General features: G+C 34.4%; 1 protein-coding gene across 2 annotated transcripts in view; it reads right to left on the bottom strand.

Moving 5' to 3' along the window:
• The window catches only part of LOC108737222 (putative helicase MOV-10), a 63,741-nt gene that overhangs the window by 27,510 nt on the left and 17,482 nt on the right, over positions 1–18,749 (bottom strand). For both annotated transcript variants that reach the window (XM_025973304.1, XM_025973305.1), the window contains exons 10-12: positions 17,423–17,568; positions 17,184–17,351; positions 16,923–17,085 (exon numbers count right to left, since the gene is read on the bottom strand). In XM_025973304.1, coding sequence (XP_025829089.1) covers positions 16,923–17,085; positions 17,184–17,351; positions 17,423–17,568 — 477 coding nt within the window. The remainder of the gene's footprint in view (positions 1–16,922; positions 17,086–17,183; positions 17,352–17,422; positions 17,569–18,749) is intronic.

Here is an 18,749-nt window from a genome sequence, read left to right as displayed (position 1 = left end):
AAATATCAACGAGATGTTTATTTATATTTGAAGACATATTAAAGGCTTTAACGCTTGTTTTCGACTCGCACTACTATTCATGATTGAACAAAACTTTTGGCAGGTACTGTATGAAAAAGTATGTTTAATGAACAAGCGTCGAGAGTAAAATGATTTTTTTTCTCCCTACTTACGTTACCAGCGCGCATCGAAGACATTGGAAGGGGAACATCGCTAGATAAAGTAAATGAAGTATAACAACAAGCAGATGGGATAATATTGTAATGTTCGTGGGTTTAACAAAATTAACTTATAAGACTGATAACGACAAAACTATTTATTTACACTAACTTAAAAACACTATTAAATTATTACTACTTAGGTTATGGATTATTCTATTTATTTACACTACTATTGATATATCACTATTCACTGCGCTATTTATTTCGCTGCTATCACTGTCAATTTATTTCTCGATTCACTTCTGCAACGGTCAATTTATTTCTACTCTCTCGACGATCGTCTCTTCCTTTAAATACTTTTTTGTTTCCTTTCTGGAACCCTCTAGAAACATCCGGATCGTTTTGTTTTTCTTTAAACTGTTTAACAGCTTTCCCAGAACGCAGATACGACACAAACATTTATAAATACGGCGCACATGAAGAAAGGCGGCCGGGGCTGGTCGGAGAATCGATAAGCCGTTCACGCACACTCGTGCTTGTTACAATATCTTGGTTTGAAAGCAAGGAATTACGTACAGCTAAAACCGGCAGGTATACGTCCCAGCAGCTTATTATAAACCCAATATACCATTAATTAGCGTAGTTTAAGTACTTACGATTACGGTTTCAATTAGATTAAGGCATGAAATAAACTAATATTCTACTTAAAGTTAACAAGTATGTTACCGTAGAATCTCGAATATTACTAATAAACCATACGTTTTACTTGTAAATCTTAGGATTTATCAAATAAGCTAGTATATATAAGGATTGATACAAAATGAAAGATTTTTTTGGACTTTTGCCAGTGAAGTTTGGTACATGCTTTGTCTTACCAATAACAATTAGTAAACGTGGGCATTGGGAATTCGCATACCGAAAAAAGTTGGTATTTGTGTTTTTCTTTAAAGTCTCTACGTAATTTTACGATATGGCGATTAGTATGCAAATTATTGTGTTTTACACTGTAATTATTATACATAAACAACTTTTCTCTGAAAATGTTCACTAAGCAGTTAAAGTACCTATAAGTAGTATACAATATTGAAATTCGCTATTAGCACTATAAAAATGGCCGAAAGAGTAATTTAAATAGTGAAAAAAATTGAGAGCCGACTTAACAATTTCAAACGAATGTGCGCAAAATTGTACTCGCAAATAACTTGGACGTATTTTCTTCGCTATTAAATTCAGTAAAAAGTACTTTACGTATTAAAACCTTTTCTGCTTTTGAATTTTATGATAGAACTGTTAATTTAACTAATGTCTCTTTTACTAGTAACGAGCTAGATTTTGTAAATAAAGGCATACAGTCTTAATACTTCCAAAAATTTCGAATTATTAGGAATAAATACGGAAATAGCCCTAAGTAAACACAATAACTCTAATACAAACTTAAAATACGTTTTGAGCAATCACTTAGTAAATAGTTACAAAAAAAAAAAATAAAACAAAACTGTGTCCACATACTGATAGAATCCTTGTTAACATTATGTTGGTGTTTCTGAAATAAATAGCACGCGTTGGAGGGTGTTAACTACAAGTAATAGCGTGGTGAATAAGGCACCGTGGTTAAGGGACAAAAAACTTTGGGAGAAAACTAGATGAAGTTGCAATTCGAAGTCAGTCTTGGTCTTAAACTGGCAGCATATAAAAAAAATTGCGATAACAATTAAGCAACTACATTGACGAAAAATGCAAATAGAAATGGTTGTGGAACGACTAATAAAGTAAATATCAGCAGCTTACTACTACATTACTACACATAATAATCTTTAGATTAATTAAATAATTATTTGGTTCATCGCTAATAGTATAGCATTTGAAGTACACAATCGACACGGTATTGAGAACACAAAAGAAATAAAAGATTAACGTTACGTAAACATTAACAGGTATACTAAAATCCCCTGGATATATAATAGTAATTTTATTAAATTTCCTAACCACCATTGAGGTATTGCTAAAATGTGTTACCTACCTTTTTTATGCTTGGTTCGTCAATGGTCCTATCCGTATTCATTTTCAGCGATCATACACGACCCTGCAAATCATTAGTGTTTTGCACTGGAGTTTCATACACATTGTTTTACACAATACCATACAAAGACGTCAAACGAATTTAGATCAGGACTACGCGCCGGCCAGGGTACAGGACCCTTCGTCTAGGAAAATGTTCCGTCTAGCAATTCACGCATTGGTCGATGCAATAATACTATTTTGCACTAGCCTATGACACTGACACATTGACCTACATCTAATGACTTTGACTTCTAGGCTGGCTGTAAACATTAACATCCTAATTATACTTAATCTAATCTAACAAATAACAAACAATACATGAGTACAAAAATGTGTAGTGCCCTATCACCTCTTGCAGGCTTGCTACTTATTTCAGAAACACTCTGTATAGGACAGTTGGGCAGTTCCACAAAAAAAGACAGGAACTTAGATAAAAACAAAGAAAACCAAAAGGTAGCTAAAATATGTGTAGTACAATCCATAGCTAAATGACGAGAAAAAAATTCCATCGACCTAGAAAATGCCAGAACGGATGCAGAAATATTAAGAATAGTTAAATCTAGAAACAAATCAACTCTAGATATCAAAACAAACAAGTTCTTCAATAGTAAAGGACAGACCCTACTCAAATCAAATAGATATTAATCGAAGGTGGTACGAATATCATAAACAACTTCGGAACGAAGAATACTCAAGTAACAGTATCAAACCTTTACCACCAATTGAAAGTCCAATCCAGAAAGTTAGTAGGGATGAAGTAAAGCAAACCGTCAAAGGAATAAAGAACTGTAAAGCTGTAGGTCCTCATTAGAACCGGTAGCAATACAGTGACTCACAAGACTTTTTAATATGAAATTGAGAAGAAAATTTATCATGGCAAACCTTTTTATTAAAATAAAGGTGATATTACACAATGTGGTACATATAAGGACTTCAAGTTAACCTTCCATACCCTAAGACTTTGGGAACGTATAAGAAATAAACGCATCCAGGACCATACAACAATCACTCCAATTTAATTTGGCTTCGCTCCATCAAAATCCACCACAGACATAATACAGGCAGTAAGATTAATAATAGAAATATGTCGTCTGCACAAAGAGGGCCTAAATTTCTTTTTTATTGACTTAGAAAAAGCGTTTGACTTAGTACCAAGAAGATTAGTGTGGCAAGCTATGAGAGCTCAACAACTACCCTTCATTATATAAAACTTATTAAGGAAATATATAATAATATCTGTAGTACGGTCAGAAATCCTCCAGGTCTGAGTGAAGAACTCTAGGTTGACGTAGGAATTCACCACGGTTCAGCAATCACCTCGTTATTAGTAATGGAATACCTCATCTAAGATGTCCAAGCGAAAATTACCTTTTTTATGGAAGGTGGACTCATCGGTGAACCGAACATACTTGAAGAAAACTTCATCCTTAGTTAACTTATTTACAACCCCTTCACAATATTCAACTCTTGGCACAAAATCTCTTGGGAGAAGTTCCTGATGCAGTTCTATGTGGTACGGATGGTACTTTAGTTTAAGTATCCTTTGTACAGACATTCTACTGGTTTGTGCCTCTCGGGTTATATCTCTTATACTGAGGTGGATTTTCCTCCACAGATGCCGAAACGCGAAATTCTTTTTCTTCTGTATGGACAGTTTAGGTAGTTTCTAGGTGTGGATTTCACTGTTCCGCTTGTAACAAACCGCTGTAACACCCTGCGGTACGCATCTTCTCGAGGATTACGCCTGTTTGAATATCGCTGAGCATACACTCTCGATGTCAGGAAAGGATTCCAGTCACATTCTCCAAGGACAAAAAGTATATCTATTTTTTCATTTTGGCTCAAAGCAATGGCTAGGTAGTTCAGAAATCAACAGTGTAGAAAACGAAACGTTACTCGGCACCCAATTAAACTCACAGAATTGACGCTTGTAGAAAACAATGGTAGATTAAAGCGAATCGCCGACCAAGGCATAATTGATATTCTGATATCAACTAACATTATTAGAAAAGTTAAAATTTCTCAAAATGTGTTAGCCGTAGATAGTAACAACCTTATATTGGACAAAAGGAAATGAAATTTGCACATGATGAGCTAACAAAAAATATGGCATTCCATTAAAAAAAAATAGTTATGTCAGTTCGAAACAACTTATTTCGGAAGTGGTAAATTTCACTGAATTTAAAAACAATATGTTTGGGTTAATAATGGAAATGGTAGGCCATTTCTTCCTAAAGCTATATGTGAAAATAGCACACTTCTGTGTGCTTTCGTTTCGGAGATATTTAAAATGGCGCAGAGCAATGCAACAGTCTATTTATTGATTTAGCGCGAATTTTATGGAAATTGGTGCATTTCAGACATAATGTATGATTAACAAAGTGGTATTNTTAGAACATGCTAGTTAGTTCAACAACTACGTCATTATTGTTGTGTGCACCTGCCCCGTCCATTGCGTGTGTGTGCGTATATAAAACATCTTACGAGGCGCATAATGCACAACAATGTTTGCCTATTGTGATAAAGTATTTAAAAACGTAATAATGTGGGCTTCTTTCAAATATTTCTTACAACTCAAAAACTATTGCAGATAGGTTTAGGGAATCCTTATATCAACTGGCGCAGAATTCAATTATACGTTCTTTGATGAGATAATATAGAGGGTGTTCTGTTTGGAAAAAGAAAACAACTTAAGTGTGTTCGAAGTTTTATAGGTTGGACGTTATATTTTCAAGACCCAGCATACTTTTACAATACTAAGAGCATTACGCTAGGTGGAGATAGGTAAAAGATAGTTGATTAATATACTTATGTCAGTTTTAAAATTAGCAGAATAATCCGTTAGGTAGTATGGGAATCCAATTTTTAAAATTTTCAGAAAAATCAAAATACCTCTAAAACTACTAATTTTTCACATCGAGTTGTACAATCAAAGTCGACCTGAAAGAGTTCTGTGAAGCTTAAAATGTTATAAAAAATATAGCAGTCCATTTAAAATGAGGTAGTTGATGTCGACTTCCGGTATAACCAGAAGTGACCGACGATTACAAATTAATTAGAAAGAGCGTCAGCTTTTAGGTTATTTACCGCTTTTTAAATCTCCAGTGGTATTTTCAAGTTCAAAACTTTTAATGAACGGAAAGACGCTGTATATCTTTTGGTGCTTTTTAGTGTCTCTATTAGTCTCTGCATGATGTAAAATGGTTTGTTAGATGTTTTGTAGGATCCCTCTTGTTGTATTCCACAATATACATCAAACTTCCATTTGTAATATGTTCTAGTACCTTACAGAGCACATTTCGTCAACTGTTACAAACTCTTCCAAACTATAACTACTCAAGTGAAATTCTTTACAAAATCATAAAGTATTATTCTTATCGCTGTTAATTTAGCAGACTTCTCGCGTTCTTTTTTTTTTTGTTCTAAAGTCGTCAAAACGAAGGGCACGGGGAATAAATAAAAATCTGTAACTAAATGTAGCTCTTAATAGAATCATTCCCGTCTCATGTTTAGCCCAAAGAAAATATACTGAGAAAAATGTTAACTAAATTTCGATTGCTGCGCGACCTGAGAATTCTATTTCGTTTTATAAATCTTCATTTAATTGAAATACATTATTTCTATAGACCTAAGCAAATTGTGCTAATTTATGGTGTATTAAGTTATACTTCATTTAGCGATGTAACCTTTAGTTTGACCGGCGCAAAGTAGAAAAGAACAGCACTAGGCCAAAAAAAGGAGACAACTCTCAACCAAACTCTTAACCGGTGAAGAGCGTATAATTCGTACAATACTGCACGGAAAAATTGTCCATTTTATCCACTAAAACTGCATTGCTTAAATGTGCTGTTATTGGTACCAATTACTACTGAAAATATCAACGATGTTTATTTATATCTGAAGACATATTAAAGGCTTCAACGCTTGTTTTCGACTCGCACTACTATTCATATTTGAACAAAACTTTTGGCAGGTACTGTATGAAAAAGTATGTTTAATGAACAAGCGTCGAGAGTAAAATGATTTTTTTTCTCCCTACTTACGTTACCAGCGCGCATCGAAGACATTGGAAGGGGAACATCGCTAGATAAAGTAAATGAAGTATAACAACAAGCAGATGGGATAATATTGTAATGTTCGTGGGTTTAACAAAATTAACTTATAAGACTGATAACGACAAAACTATTTATTTACACTAACTTAAAAACACTATTAAATTATTACTACTTAGGTTATGGATTATTCTATTTATTTACACTACTATTGATATATCACTATTCACTGCGCTATTTATTTCGCTGCTATCACTGTCAATTTATTTCTCGATTCACTTCTGCAACGGTCAATTTATTTCTACTCTCTCGACGATCGTCTCTTCCTTTAAATACTTTTTTGTTTCCTTTCTGGAACCCTCTAGAAACATCCGGATCGTTTTGTTTTTCTTTAAACTGTTTAACAGCTTTCCCAGAACGCAGATACGACACAAACATTTATAAATACGGCGCACATGAAGAAAGGCGGCCGGGGCTGGTCGGAGAATCGATAAGCCGTTCACGCACACTCGTGCTTGTTACAATATCTTGGTTTGAAAGCAAGGAATTACGTACAGCTAAAACCGGCAGGTATACGTCCCAGCAGCTTATTATAAACCCAATATACCATTAATTAGCGTAGTTTAAGTACTTACGATTACGGTTTCAATTAGATTAAGGCATGAAATAAACTAATATTCTACTTAAAGTTAACAAGTATGTTACCGTAGAATCTCGAATATTACTAATAAACCATACGTTTTACTTGTAAATCTTAGGATTTATCAAATAAGCTAGTATATATAAGGATTGATACAAAATGAAAGATTTTTTTGGACTTTTGCCAGTGAAGTTTGGTACATGCTTTGTCTTACCAATAACAATTAGTAAACGTGGGCATTGGGAATTCGCATACCGAAAAAAGTTGGTATTTGTGTTTTTCTTTAAAGTCTCTACGTAATTTTACGATATGGCGATTAGTATGCAAATTATTGTGTTTTACACTGTAATTATTATACATAAACAACTTTTCTCTGAAAATGTTCACTAAGCAGTTAAAGTACCTATAAGTAGTATACAATATTGAAATTCGCTATTAGCACTATAAAAATGGCCGAAAGAGTAATTTAAATAGTGAAAAAAATTGAGAGCCGACTTAACAATTTCAAACGAATGTGCGCAAAATTGTACTCGCAAATAACTTGGACGTATTTTCTTCGCTATTAAATTCAGTAAAAAGTACTTTACGTATTAAAACCTTTTCTGCTTTTGAATTTTATGATAGAACTGTTAATTTAACTAATGTCTCTTTTACTAGTAACGAGCTAGATTTTGTAAATAAAGGCATACAGTCTTAATACTTCCAAAAATTTCGAATTATTAGGAATAAATACGGAAATAGCCCTAAGTAAACACAATAACTCTAATACAAACTTAAAATACGTTTTGAGCAATCACTTAGTAAATAGTTACAAAAAAAAAAAATAAAACAAAACTGTGTCCACATACTGATAGAATCCTTGTTAACATTATGTTGGTGTTTCTGAAATAAATAGCACGCGTTGGAGGGTGTTAACTACAAGTAATAGCGTGGTGAATAAGGCACCGTGGTTAAGGGACAAAAAACTTTGGGAGAAAACTAGATGAAGTTGCAATTCGAAGTCAGTCTTGGTCTTAAACTGGCAGCATATAAAAAAAATTGCGATAACAATTAAGCAACTACATTGACGAAAAATGCAAATAGAAATGGTTGTGGAACGACTAATAAAGTAAATATCAGCAGCTTACTACTACATTACTACACATAATAATCTTTAGATTAATTAAATAATTATTTGGTTCATCGCTAATAGTATAGCATTTGAAGTACACAATCGACACGGTATTGAGAACACAAAAGAAATAAAAGATTAACGTTACGTAAACATTAACAGGTATACTAAAATCCCCTGGATATATAATAGTAATTTTATTAAATTTCCTAACCACCATTGAGGTATTGCTAAAATGTGTTACCTACCTTTTTTATGCTTGGTTCGTCAATGGTCCTATCCGTATTCATTTTCAGCGATCATACACGACCCTGCAAATCATTAGTGTTTTGCACTGGAGTTTCATACACATTGTTTTACACAATACCATACAAAGACGTCAAACGAATTTAGATCAGGACTACGCGCCGGCCAGGGTACAGGACCCTTCGTCTAGGAAAATGTTCCGTCTAGCAATTCACGCATTGGTCGATGCAATAATACTATTTTGCACTAGCCTATGACACTGACACATTGACCTACATCTAATGACTTTGACTTCTAGGCTGGCTGTAAACATTAACATCCTAATTATACTTAATCTAATCTAACAAATAACAAACAATACATGAGTACAAAAATGTGTAGTGCCCTATCACCTCTTGCAGGCTTGCTACTTATTTCAGAAACACTCTGTATAGGACAGTTGGGCAGTTCCACAAAAAAAGACAGGAACTTAGATAAAAACAAAGAAAACCAAAAGGTAGCTAAAATATGTGTAGTACAATCCATAGCTAAATGACGAGAAAAAAATTCCATCGACCTAGAAAATGCCAGAACGGATGCAGAAATATTAAGAATAGTTAAATCTAGAAACAAATCAACTCTAGATATCAAAACAAACAAGTTCTTCAATAGTAAAGGACAGACCCTACTCAAATCAAATAGATATTAATCGAAGGTGGTACGAATATCATAAACAACTTCGGAACGAAGAATACTCAAGTAACAGTATCAAACCTTTACCACCAATTGAAAGTCCAATCCAGAAAGTTAGTAGGGATGAAGTAAAGCAAACCGTCAAAGGAATAAAGAACTGTAAAGCTGTAGGTCCTCATTAGAACCGGTAGCAATACAGTGACTCACAAGACTTTTTAATATGAAATTGAGAAGAAAATTTATCATGGCAAACCTTTTTATTAAAATAAAGGTGATATTACACAATGTGGTACATATAAGGACTTCAAGTTAACCTTCCATACCCTAAGACTTTGGGAACGTATAAGAAATAAACGCATCCAGGACCATACAACAATCACTCCAATTTAATTTGGCTTCGCTCCATCAAAATCCACCACAGACATAATACAGGCAGTAAGATTAATAATAGAAATATGTCGTCTGCACAAAGAGGGCCTAAATTTCTTTTTTATTGACTTAGAAAAAGCGTTTGACTTAGTACCAAGAAGATTAGTGTGGCAAGCTATGAGAGCTCAACAACTACCCTTCATTATATAAAACTTATTAAGGAAATATATAATAATATCTGTAGTACGGTCAGAAATCCTCCAGGTCTGAGTGAAGAACTCTAGGTTGACGTAGGAATTCACCACGGTTCAGCAATCACCTCGTNTAAAATCATATTAATATTATTGTAATGTTCGTGGGTTTAACAAAATTAACTTCTAACGACAAAACCATTTATTTTTACTAATTATTAAAGAACTTAAAAACACTATTAAATTATTACTAAACTTAGGTTATGAATTATTCTATTTATTCACTCTACTGTTGATATATCACTATTCACTGCGCTATTTATTTCACTGCTATCACTGTCAATTTATTTCTCGATTCCTTCTGCAACGGCGATCGTCTCTTTAAATATTCTTTTATTTACTTCCGAGAACCTTCTGGAAACATCCGGATAATTTATTTTTTCTTTGAACTGTTTAACTGCTTTCCCAGAACGCAGGTACGACACACACATTTACAAATACGGCGCACATGAAGAAAGGCGCCCGCGGCTAGTCGGCGAATTGATAAGCCGTTCAAGCACACGTGTGCCTGATCGCACACAAACACACTCGTGCTCGCTACATTATTATTTTCCCAATAATTACAGAGAGACAAAATTATTTGATGGCATGTCTATGACATGATTAAACTTCTCTTTATAAAAATGGCTGTCTGCTGTCGTATGTGACGACCGCTCCAGCGGTCTCGCAATTTATACTATTCGCTTGGGAGACGGGGCCAGTTTCCATCGATGATGCTGTGTTAATATTTAAACATAACTTCAAATCATAGTCCGAAATAGAAGATGAATCAAAACTTTAACCAGCAGAGCAAGCAAGATATGTGAACCTGACCATCTTGGTGATGAATTAAAACATACAGCAACATCTCTGAGATGGAACGGTTAGTCTTATAAAGAGATTAAATGTGCAATTAATCTCAAGAAGTCCAAGATCACCGCAGAAGAGCCTACTGGCATGGGAAAAGCCTTTTATGTAGAAGGAGTCACAGATCGGATTGAGAAAACACTGTTTAGATACCATTTACAAACCTACCAGGAAACTTAAACACTGTTGCAAAACGGCGAAAGACAAGATACCCACTTTTATCATTAGGTGTTTATCGTATTCATTGTAACTATGAACAAGTAAACGTCGGCACAACAAAAATAAGTATTGATACACGTCTATTTGAACAAGAGATATAGAAAAATTTGCCACCGCAAAACATGCCCTCACCCAGGACAGACATTGAATTTTCTCCAAGGACACCCAAATTCTGGATAGAACGGTCCACTATTACACCCGGCTTCAAAGGGAGTCCATAGAAACTACAAATCTGCAAATAACTTCAAGAGAAAGGAACAAGGCACAAGACTCAATAAAACTGGGTACCAGCCGTAGTGAAAATTAAAACGCTCCCATACTAATAGTATAAACTGCAAAATCGCCGGATTGGTCGCAAACGCAGCAAACATCCGAGAAGAACACTTCGAGATAGAAATCTACTCCACTGTCCTCAACATCACCGAAGATGTAAACTATACCCGCTGACTAAACGTCAGGCAGCAACAAACCAGACCATTCGTTTTTCCACTTGTCCGTTAGTTTCACTTCTACTATATGTCCCAGCGCACATTTCGTTTTCACAGGTTTACTGCAAATTATGATTTGGTTTTTACACAGACCGCAAATAGAAGCAATGATGCGCAGCCACGTGTAGAGCTGAGGTAAGAAAACAACAGTTGAGCACACCACACGCCGTCGGGACTCTAGCGGACTCCTCGCTCTTCGCGCGGCTGCGCATTATATCCATCTAATATAACCATTGCCCTCTCTCCCTCCGCCGCTGCCGTCTCACCCCACGTGAGATACCCCGTCCACGCGGCCGTAACGGTGTTTCGTGACAGAAAAAAATCGTAATATCCTGTCTATATAGAAGTTTCATTTCAAAAACTAAACTAGCGGGGAATAAATAAGGCCAAGCGGACTACAGATTGGGTGCGGTCGGCAGCAGCCCTAGTGATTCACGCACTCACGCGTACCCTGCAAGTCTCAAAATAGCCTAAGTAATAACCCCAGGTCCGGAGATGCATAAGAAACAAGTAGACTACTGCAGATACAAGTGTAAATAGAATATGTAAAGGCGGAGAAAGACGGTTGCAATCGAAACCGAAACAACAAGCATAAACTGCCAACCACCAAGCTATGACGAGGACATCACTACAGATACGGTTGTTCCCGAGAAAACAAACGAGAAAAATTTGCCTATCCAAAAAAATAGGAAAGTGTCCTTTATTAAGCCAAAAAGGACAATGAAACGGATTCAACCTCCCAATATATATGACACAGAAGAAGAAACTGAAAATAACCAGCAACCAGACACGAGAAAATTAAGAGACCTGTTAAGTAAGATGCCGAAGGCGCATGAAAAAGTTATGGAAGTTCTAAACGAGACAGAAACGAGCAACAAACGATAAGGAAATAATAAAGGGTGAAAGTGAAAAAAAGCAACCTAAACCCCACCAATACCAATAGTTAGTAAAAAATCACGACTCCGAGAAATCTGTAAAGTGCATTCAGCAACTGATGACAGAATGCAAATCAACCATAAAAATAAATAAACTTACTGGAAAAATATTTTTAATCTATACATCGAAGACGCGATCAACATCACTAAAGACAGTACAATTGTAGAGATATATATGCAGGGGCAAAAGATTAGTATGCTTAGATTTGCAGATGATATAGCAGGATTAGCATCTAGCAAGGAGGAGTTAGAGATAGCTTTAAATAAAATGGAAGCGGTATTCACAAAACAGTACTGTATAACAATAAATAAAAGTAAAAAATACTGGTATGCATGGAAAGAAAAAGTAGACAAAGAGCGAATATAAAGATAGGAGACGAAAAATTACAAGAAGTGGCTGATTTAGGAAGTCAGATAAGTCAGGACGGAAGGAGTAGTAGGGATATAAAGCAGAGGATAGCACAGGGTCGTGTCGCCGTTAATAAAAAGAAGTCACTTATATGTTCGCGAACGGTTAGTTTAGAAATTCGAAAAAGGTTGTTAAAGGTGTATGTTTGGAACCCGGCGTTATACGGGAGCGAAACATGGACAGTGGGCGCGGCGAAAAAGAAAAGGTTAGAAGCGTATGAAATGTGGTGTTATAGGCGAATGATGAGGATACCGTGGATAGAGGTTAGAAAGAATAGAAGAACACAGGACTCTATGGAAGTCAATAAGAAGATTAGCTCAGAAACAAGCTACTAGTTTCAGACCTATCACGCTACTTAAGATTATGAAAGAAGTTGCTGAATGAATAATCTATAACAGAATAAAAAAATGGACCGAAGAGGTGATAATGTATTTCCAATATCTTCGTTAAAAACAGAGGCACTACGACACAACTTGCGAGATCAACTAACTACATATGTGATGCGCTGGGAATGGGAGAGCACGTAGCAATGGTTGCAACGGATCTTTCGAAGAAAGTATTTAGTATGAATTCTTAATAAAAAGAATGGAAAATATGGGAGTAATAGCTAACATCATCAAAATAGTCAAAAATTACTTACAGGAGCGTACCATTAGTGGTAGGCAACATTGTACCCGTGAAAAACAAAGTGAAATACCTCGGCGTTATACTAACAAAACGACTTTCTACAAACACTAAAAACTGTTGCCGTGCAGCTAAATGCAATAATCGGTTGGCGCGCTAATATCAATACCGATACTCCACGTAATTAACGCGTGCATCGTACCCATCCTGGATACGGCACAGTACAATTACTACCGCGAATTAGTAAACCAAACTTTAAGAAACTGGAGGTTTTCATTAAAAAAATCTACAAAACGGAAGGACAGTTTCCATGAAGCCTACATAACAAACAACTATTGGAAATGCTTGACATGGACCCTTATTACATTGGAGTGGCGGACCTGCAGCGCAACATGTTAGAACGACTTCGACAACTGGAAGTGGAGGAGATCCTTAGGGATAACATTCTACAGTACACCAAGTTTAATCAGCATAGTGTACTTACGCCCACAAAAAGGTTAGGAGTGGAAATCCTGGCACTGCCGAGCCAAACCATGCGTAAACTCCCGCTATCAAGGAGACCGCAACAAGCGGCTAGGCTCGGGCGACTCTGAAGTATGACAACCAGGCGTCATACGACCAAGGCCATAAATAAATCCATACAAGACCTGATATATAATAAGTAAATTAATACATTTTAACCTCACAGATTTTTGTCTATGAAGCACGTCAATGGCGAACCGAGGACATATGACTACTACTCTCATAAAAATGGAGGACACCGTACATGCCGGTCCCATGAATATACAGAAATATATACTGTATGACTTTTGTGAACTTTTACAACATTCTGGTAATTAATAATTTATTCTCTACATTCATTTTCTCTTGCTTTAAATAACTTGGTATCTTGTGAGTAATTATTCCCGTAAGCATGGTGTTACCTGCCACTTAATCTAAATTACAATTAAGCATTTTTAAGAGTTCGACACCTAATATTATATATCTAAAGAAGTACCTAAGCTAGCAACGTAAAACATAACATCTTATTCCTGGAATTTAGTGGAGATTGACTGTAGATTTGTAAACGCATGAGCGTTTAAATTTAAAATTTTGACTGTTTTGTTTTTGTCGATTAAAATTTCGTGTTTACATTTTAGAAGATTAATAACTCTTCCTGTGCCAGTTAATAATTATAGAGGCATACCCTTTATTTTGGTAGCAATAAATTGGAAACTTTCACCCATAATTTTCACGGTATTAACTCTAAAATTATTTGGAAGGGGTAAGTATTTAATTGAACGAAAATGTCAAGTTTAAATCATCAAATTCAATTTCGCCTATGGAGTCCTGATCTATTTCGTCGATATCTTCATTTTATATTGTAAAAGTATTAATTTTAGGAAATCCTCTAAATGGAGGAAAGGAAAAATCAAACCTAAATGTAAACTCATCCTCTCCTAATTACAACTCGTTCTTTTTCTCAATATTTCTTTTAAACGGATCACTGTATCTCTACTTCCACTTTCTTCCCCTATATTCGTATAGGGTGTCCCAAGCAAGCGGATTTCTTCAATAACTGCTTTATAGTTGAAGATATCAAAAAAAGTATCTTACAAAAATGCTACCATATCCTAAAATTATTTTCGATTATACAGTGTCCCATTTTCCTGGAGGCTACCTGACTAGCACCATTTTTTCAAATGGAATGCCCCATTTTTTATTGCATTTTTGAATTCCTCGTTATATTTAAATACCACTTTGCTAACTATATGTATTATGTCTAAATGCACCAATTTCGATAAAATTCACACTAAATCAATAAATAGGTAGTTGCAGTACTCTGCGCCATTTTGAATATCTCCGACACAAAAGCACACAGGGGTGTGCTATTTTCACACATTGCTTGTGGAAGAAATAACTCATTGAAATCTACCACTAAATTGTTTCGAACTATATTTTTTTTTTAATGGAAAGCTTTATTTTTTGTCAGCTCATCATGTGCAGAATTTTATTTTCTTTCGTCCAATATAAGGATGCTACCACGACTAATACTTCTTGATAATTTTTTTTATAATACTGATTTGTATCTGAATATTAAGTACGCCTTGGTCGGCGATTCGCTTTTATTCACTTTTGTTTCCTACGAACATCAATTCCGTGTGCTTGATATGGTGCTAAGTAACTTAAAACGTGAGATACAAATATTAATTTCCTTCCATACAGATTTAGAGTACTTTCTAGGTGCAGACTCCGCTAGTAACAAAACACTGTAGCATCCTGCGAAAAACATCTACTAGAGGATTACATCTGTTTGATTCAAAACCGTAGACAAGATAATTCATAAATTAACAATGTATTTTAAAACGAAACGTTACTTAGCACCCTTATAAAGCATACGGAATTGACGTTCGAATCGCCAACCAAGGCATACTTGATATTCTTATATAAATCGGTATTACAAAAAAAGTTTAATTTTCTCAAAAGCTATTAGTCGTAGATAGTAACATCCTTATATTGGACGAAAGGAAATAAAATTCTGCATATTATGAGCTGACAAATAATAAAGCTTTCTATTTAAAAAAATATAGTTATGCCAGTTCTAAATAATTTATTGTGGAAGTGGGAGTTATCAATGAATGTGAAAGGAACATGTTTGCGTTAATAGTGGAATTGTTGGCCATTTCTTCCACAAGCGATGTGTGAAAATAGCACACCCCTGTGTGCGTTTGTTTCGGAAATATTCAAAATGGCGTAGAGCAGTGCAACAGTCTATTTATTGATTTAGCGCGAATTTTATGGAAATTGGTGCATTTTAGACATAATGTATGATTAACAAAGTGGTATTTAAATTTCACGAGGAATTTGAAAATACATTAACAAATGGGGCATTTCATTTGAAAAATGAAGTTAGGTTGCTCTTATGAAAAATGGAATACTCTGTATAATCGAAAATAATTTTAGGATATAAATATACTTGTATGGTAAGTTTTGTAAGAAAATTCAACTATAAAGCAATTATTGAAAAAATCCGCGTGCTTGGAACATCCTGTATATATAAATGTTTCATTCTTTCTCTGCATACCCTTTTTTTCTTTATCTAATATTTACACCCTTTATTTTATCATTTCCCACTCTAAATCTTACTATTACATCAATATCTTTCATCTCCTTCACATATTCTGTCACCCAGTCATCCGTCAATGCTCCGACAACAACACCTTCAAACTTTTCACATATCTCCATTGTTTCATACCTTTCTTTGTTATACCTATTTCTCGTTTCAATTTTTATAATCGTCTTCGATTGTCAGAAAGCATAAATACGTTCAATACCAAAGTCAAAGACTAAAAAACCAAAAAAGATAAAAACCATAACGGCTAAAAATGACTAATATATGTTCCGACAAATAAGTAAGGAATTCGCAAAAAGACCCATTACAAACGTCAATACTTTAATTACTAAAACTAATGTGAATATTTAATGTAATAACTGTAAAAAACAGAATTCATTCCATCGTTATTATGCTGAATTTCTTTCTTAACGAATAAACTTGTACAACCTAAAGTTTTTCTACTTTTGAAAAATACGTATATTTATTTTTAATTCCATTTTAATTGCACCATCACAGGTTTGCTTTGTTTTTTCATAGACTATTGACTCTAATTCAAGAACAAGAAATGAGTATTCAAGATCTTGAGTAAGCGGTCTTAACAAGATATGTTTTTCAACTTGTTTATCTTAATATTGTTTCGCATCTCATATATGACCATATTGTTCTTGGTTTTCAAAATACATTCTTTACTCTCGCAGCAGCCTTAATAATTATAAAACATAAAATTTAAATAATATACAATACCTGAAATATTGCTTCTACCATAGTCATAGTTTTCCCAGTACCAGGGGGGCCAAACACCAAATATGGCGCCGGAAAAGATGTTTTGGATACAATATGTTGCACAGCTTGTTGCTGTTTGGGGTTCAAATTGCCAATACTTACATGAAAAAGTGAAATGCTTAACCTAAAATATATAACAAAAACGCCAATTAATATGTTAATATGCATTACTAAAATGATACGAAGTTTAATCTTCTAAAGTTAATAAAAGTGTTTACTTACATATCCTTCAGTAACTGACTTTTATACCAACTATCAGGAAAAAAAAATTTTTGGACTTTATGTTGCTGTATAAGTTCAATAGCTTGATGTTCACATCGAAGTGTTCGTCTGTTTACTGAGAAATAAACGGTATAAGTTGCGGAAGGAGAATAAACTTTATTGGCGAAACTGAAAGTAATTTAGAAATTGCATTACTTATTTACCCTAAATTAGAATGTTTTAATTTGCTTCACAAATACCTTTTATCGAAACCTAACACAACACTATCAGCTTTTACGTTATGTATTATCCCTTCATATTTTACAAGCGTATTAACATTTTCTTCTTTAACAAAAACAGAATCACCGGGAACAGGAGACGGCCTAGATTCAGCTAAACCTACAACCTAAATAAATTTGAATAGTATGATGTATGCACGGACGTACGCAGGATGCATAAAACAATATGGGAGATTACTGATGAGCCAAATAAGTGAAGTTATATTATTGAAAAATTGCATCTGTATTTTATACGTACATATTATGCATATGTATTGTATTGTATTGATTACTTGTATTCATTTACACGAAATTAGAGTACGGAGACTCTGCGCTTATTATTAAAATTAAGTATAATAGTTTAATAAATATAACTTAATAATAGTTCCTTAATTACGCAAGATGTTGATTGCGTCTTTCATTACTGTTGCTTTTATTACGGTTAAAAATACTTGATCTGATCTTTGAGTCTAAAGTACAAGATAAGAGTGTAACTGGAGAGAAGAATATGAAGGAAGAAAACAATCTTAAAATAACATATATCTAATGTATTTTATAATTGTTTTACTGATAAGGACAACCATTTTCCTAATTTTGCTTATATCCAGATTATATAAAATCGCCTACAGTAGGGTCGCGATAATAAGAACACCAAAAACTTATACCCTGTTCGGATGTGTGGAGCGTTAGGATTACAGTATGTAGATACTTCGAAGTTTTTTTTTTAATGAAACAAATATTTTTGTAATTGAAGGTAACAAATAAATTTTAATTAGTAAGTATTTTAGGCACATATATGTTATTACACATTTTTAAAAATCTAGTATTGTACTTTGACGAGTAGTAATAATGCAATAGATTTTTTCTGAAATTGAAATATCTACTTCATTCCAAGCACTCATTTAACGGAGACATAACTCCAGTATGTTTCGATTCTTCAAATACTTTTTCGCTTTCGCTGTTATTCTCATTTAGTACTTGTCTGAATATGTCTTCATCAGTTAATGGCTCCTGACAATCAATGTTATCATCGGTGGATAAGAATTTGTTAATTTCCTCTTCCCAAAAGCCTCTGCTACGGAAAATATTCAATGGAAGATCATCTTTAGGACTAAGCTGACCCAAATCTTTGCGAGATGCGTTTTCTGGTTCAAATAACGAGGACCACAGAGGTTTCCAAGACTTTTTAATTAGATTTGAAGACAGTTGTTGTCAACTTTGAGCCAGAGAAAACACGGCATCTTTCATTGTTTTTTTAAAAACTTCTAGATATTGTGCACTCTGGATCAACTTCTTGTTACCCATTATC

Source organism: Agrilus planipennis, unplaced genomic scaffold, assembly GCF_000699045.2.
Source record: "Agrilus planipennis isolate EAB-ADULT unplaced genomic scaffold, Apla_2.0 scaffold81, whole genome shotgun sequence".
In the NCBI taxonomy this organism is placed as follows: Eukaryota; Metazoa; Arthropoda; class Insecta; order Coleoptera; family Buprestidae; genus Agrilus; species Agrilus planipennis.
Note: the sequence above shows the minus strand (reverse complement) of the source record. Positions and strands in the feature narration are given on the sequence as shown.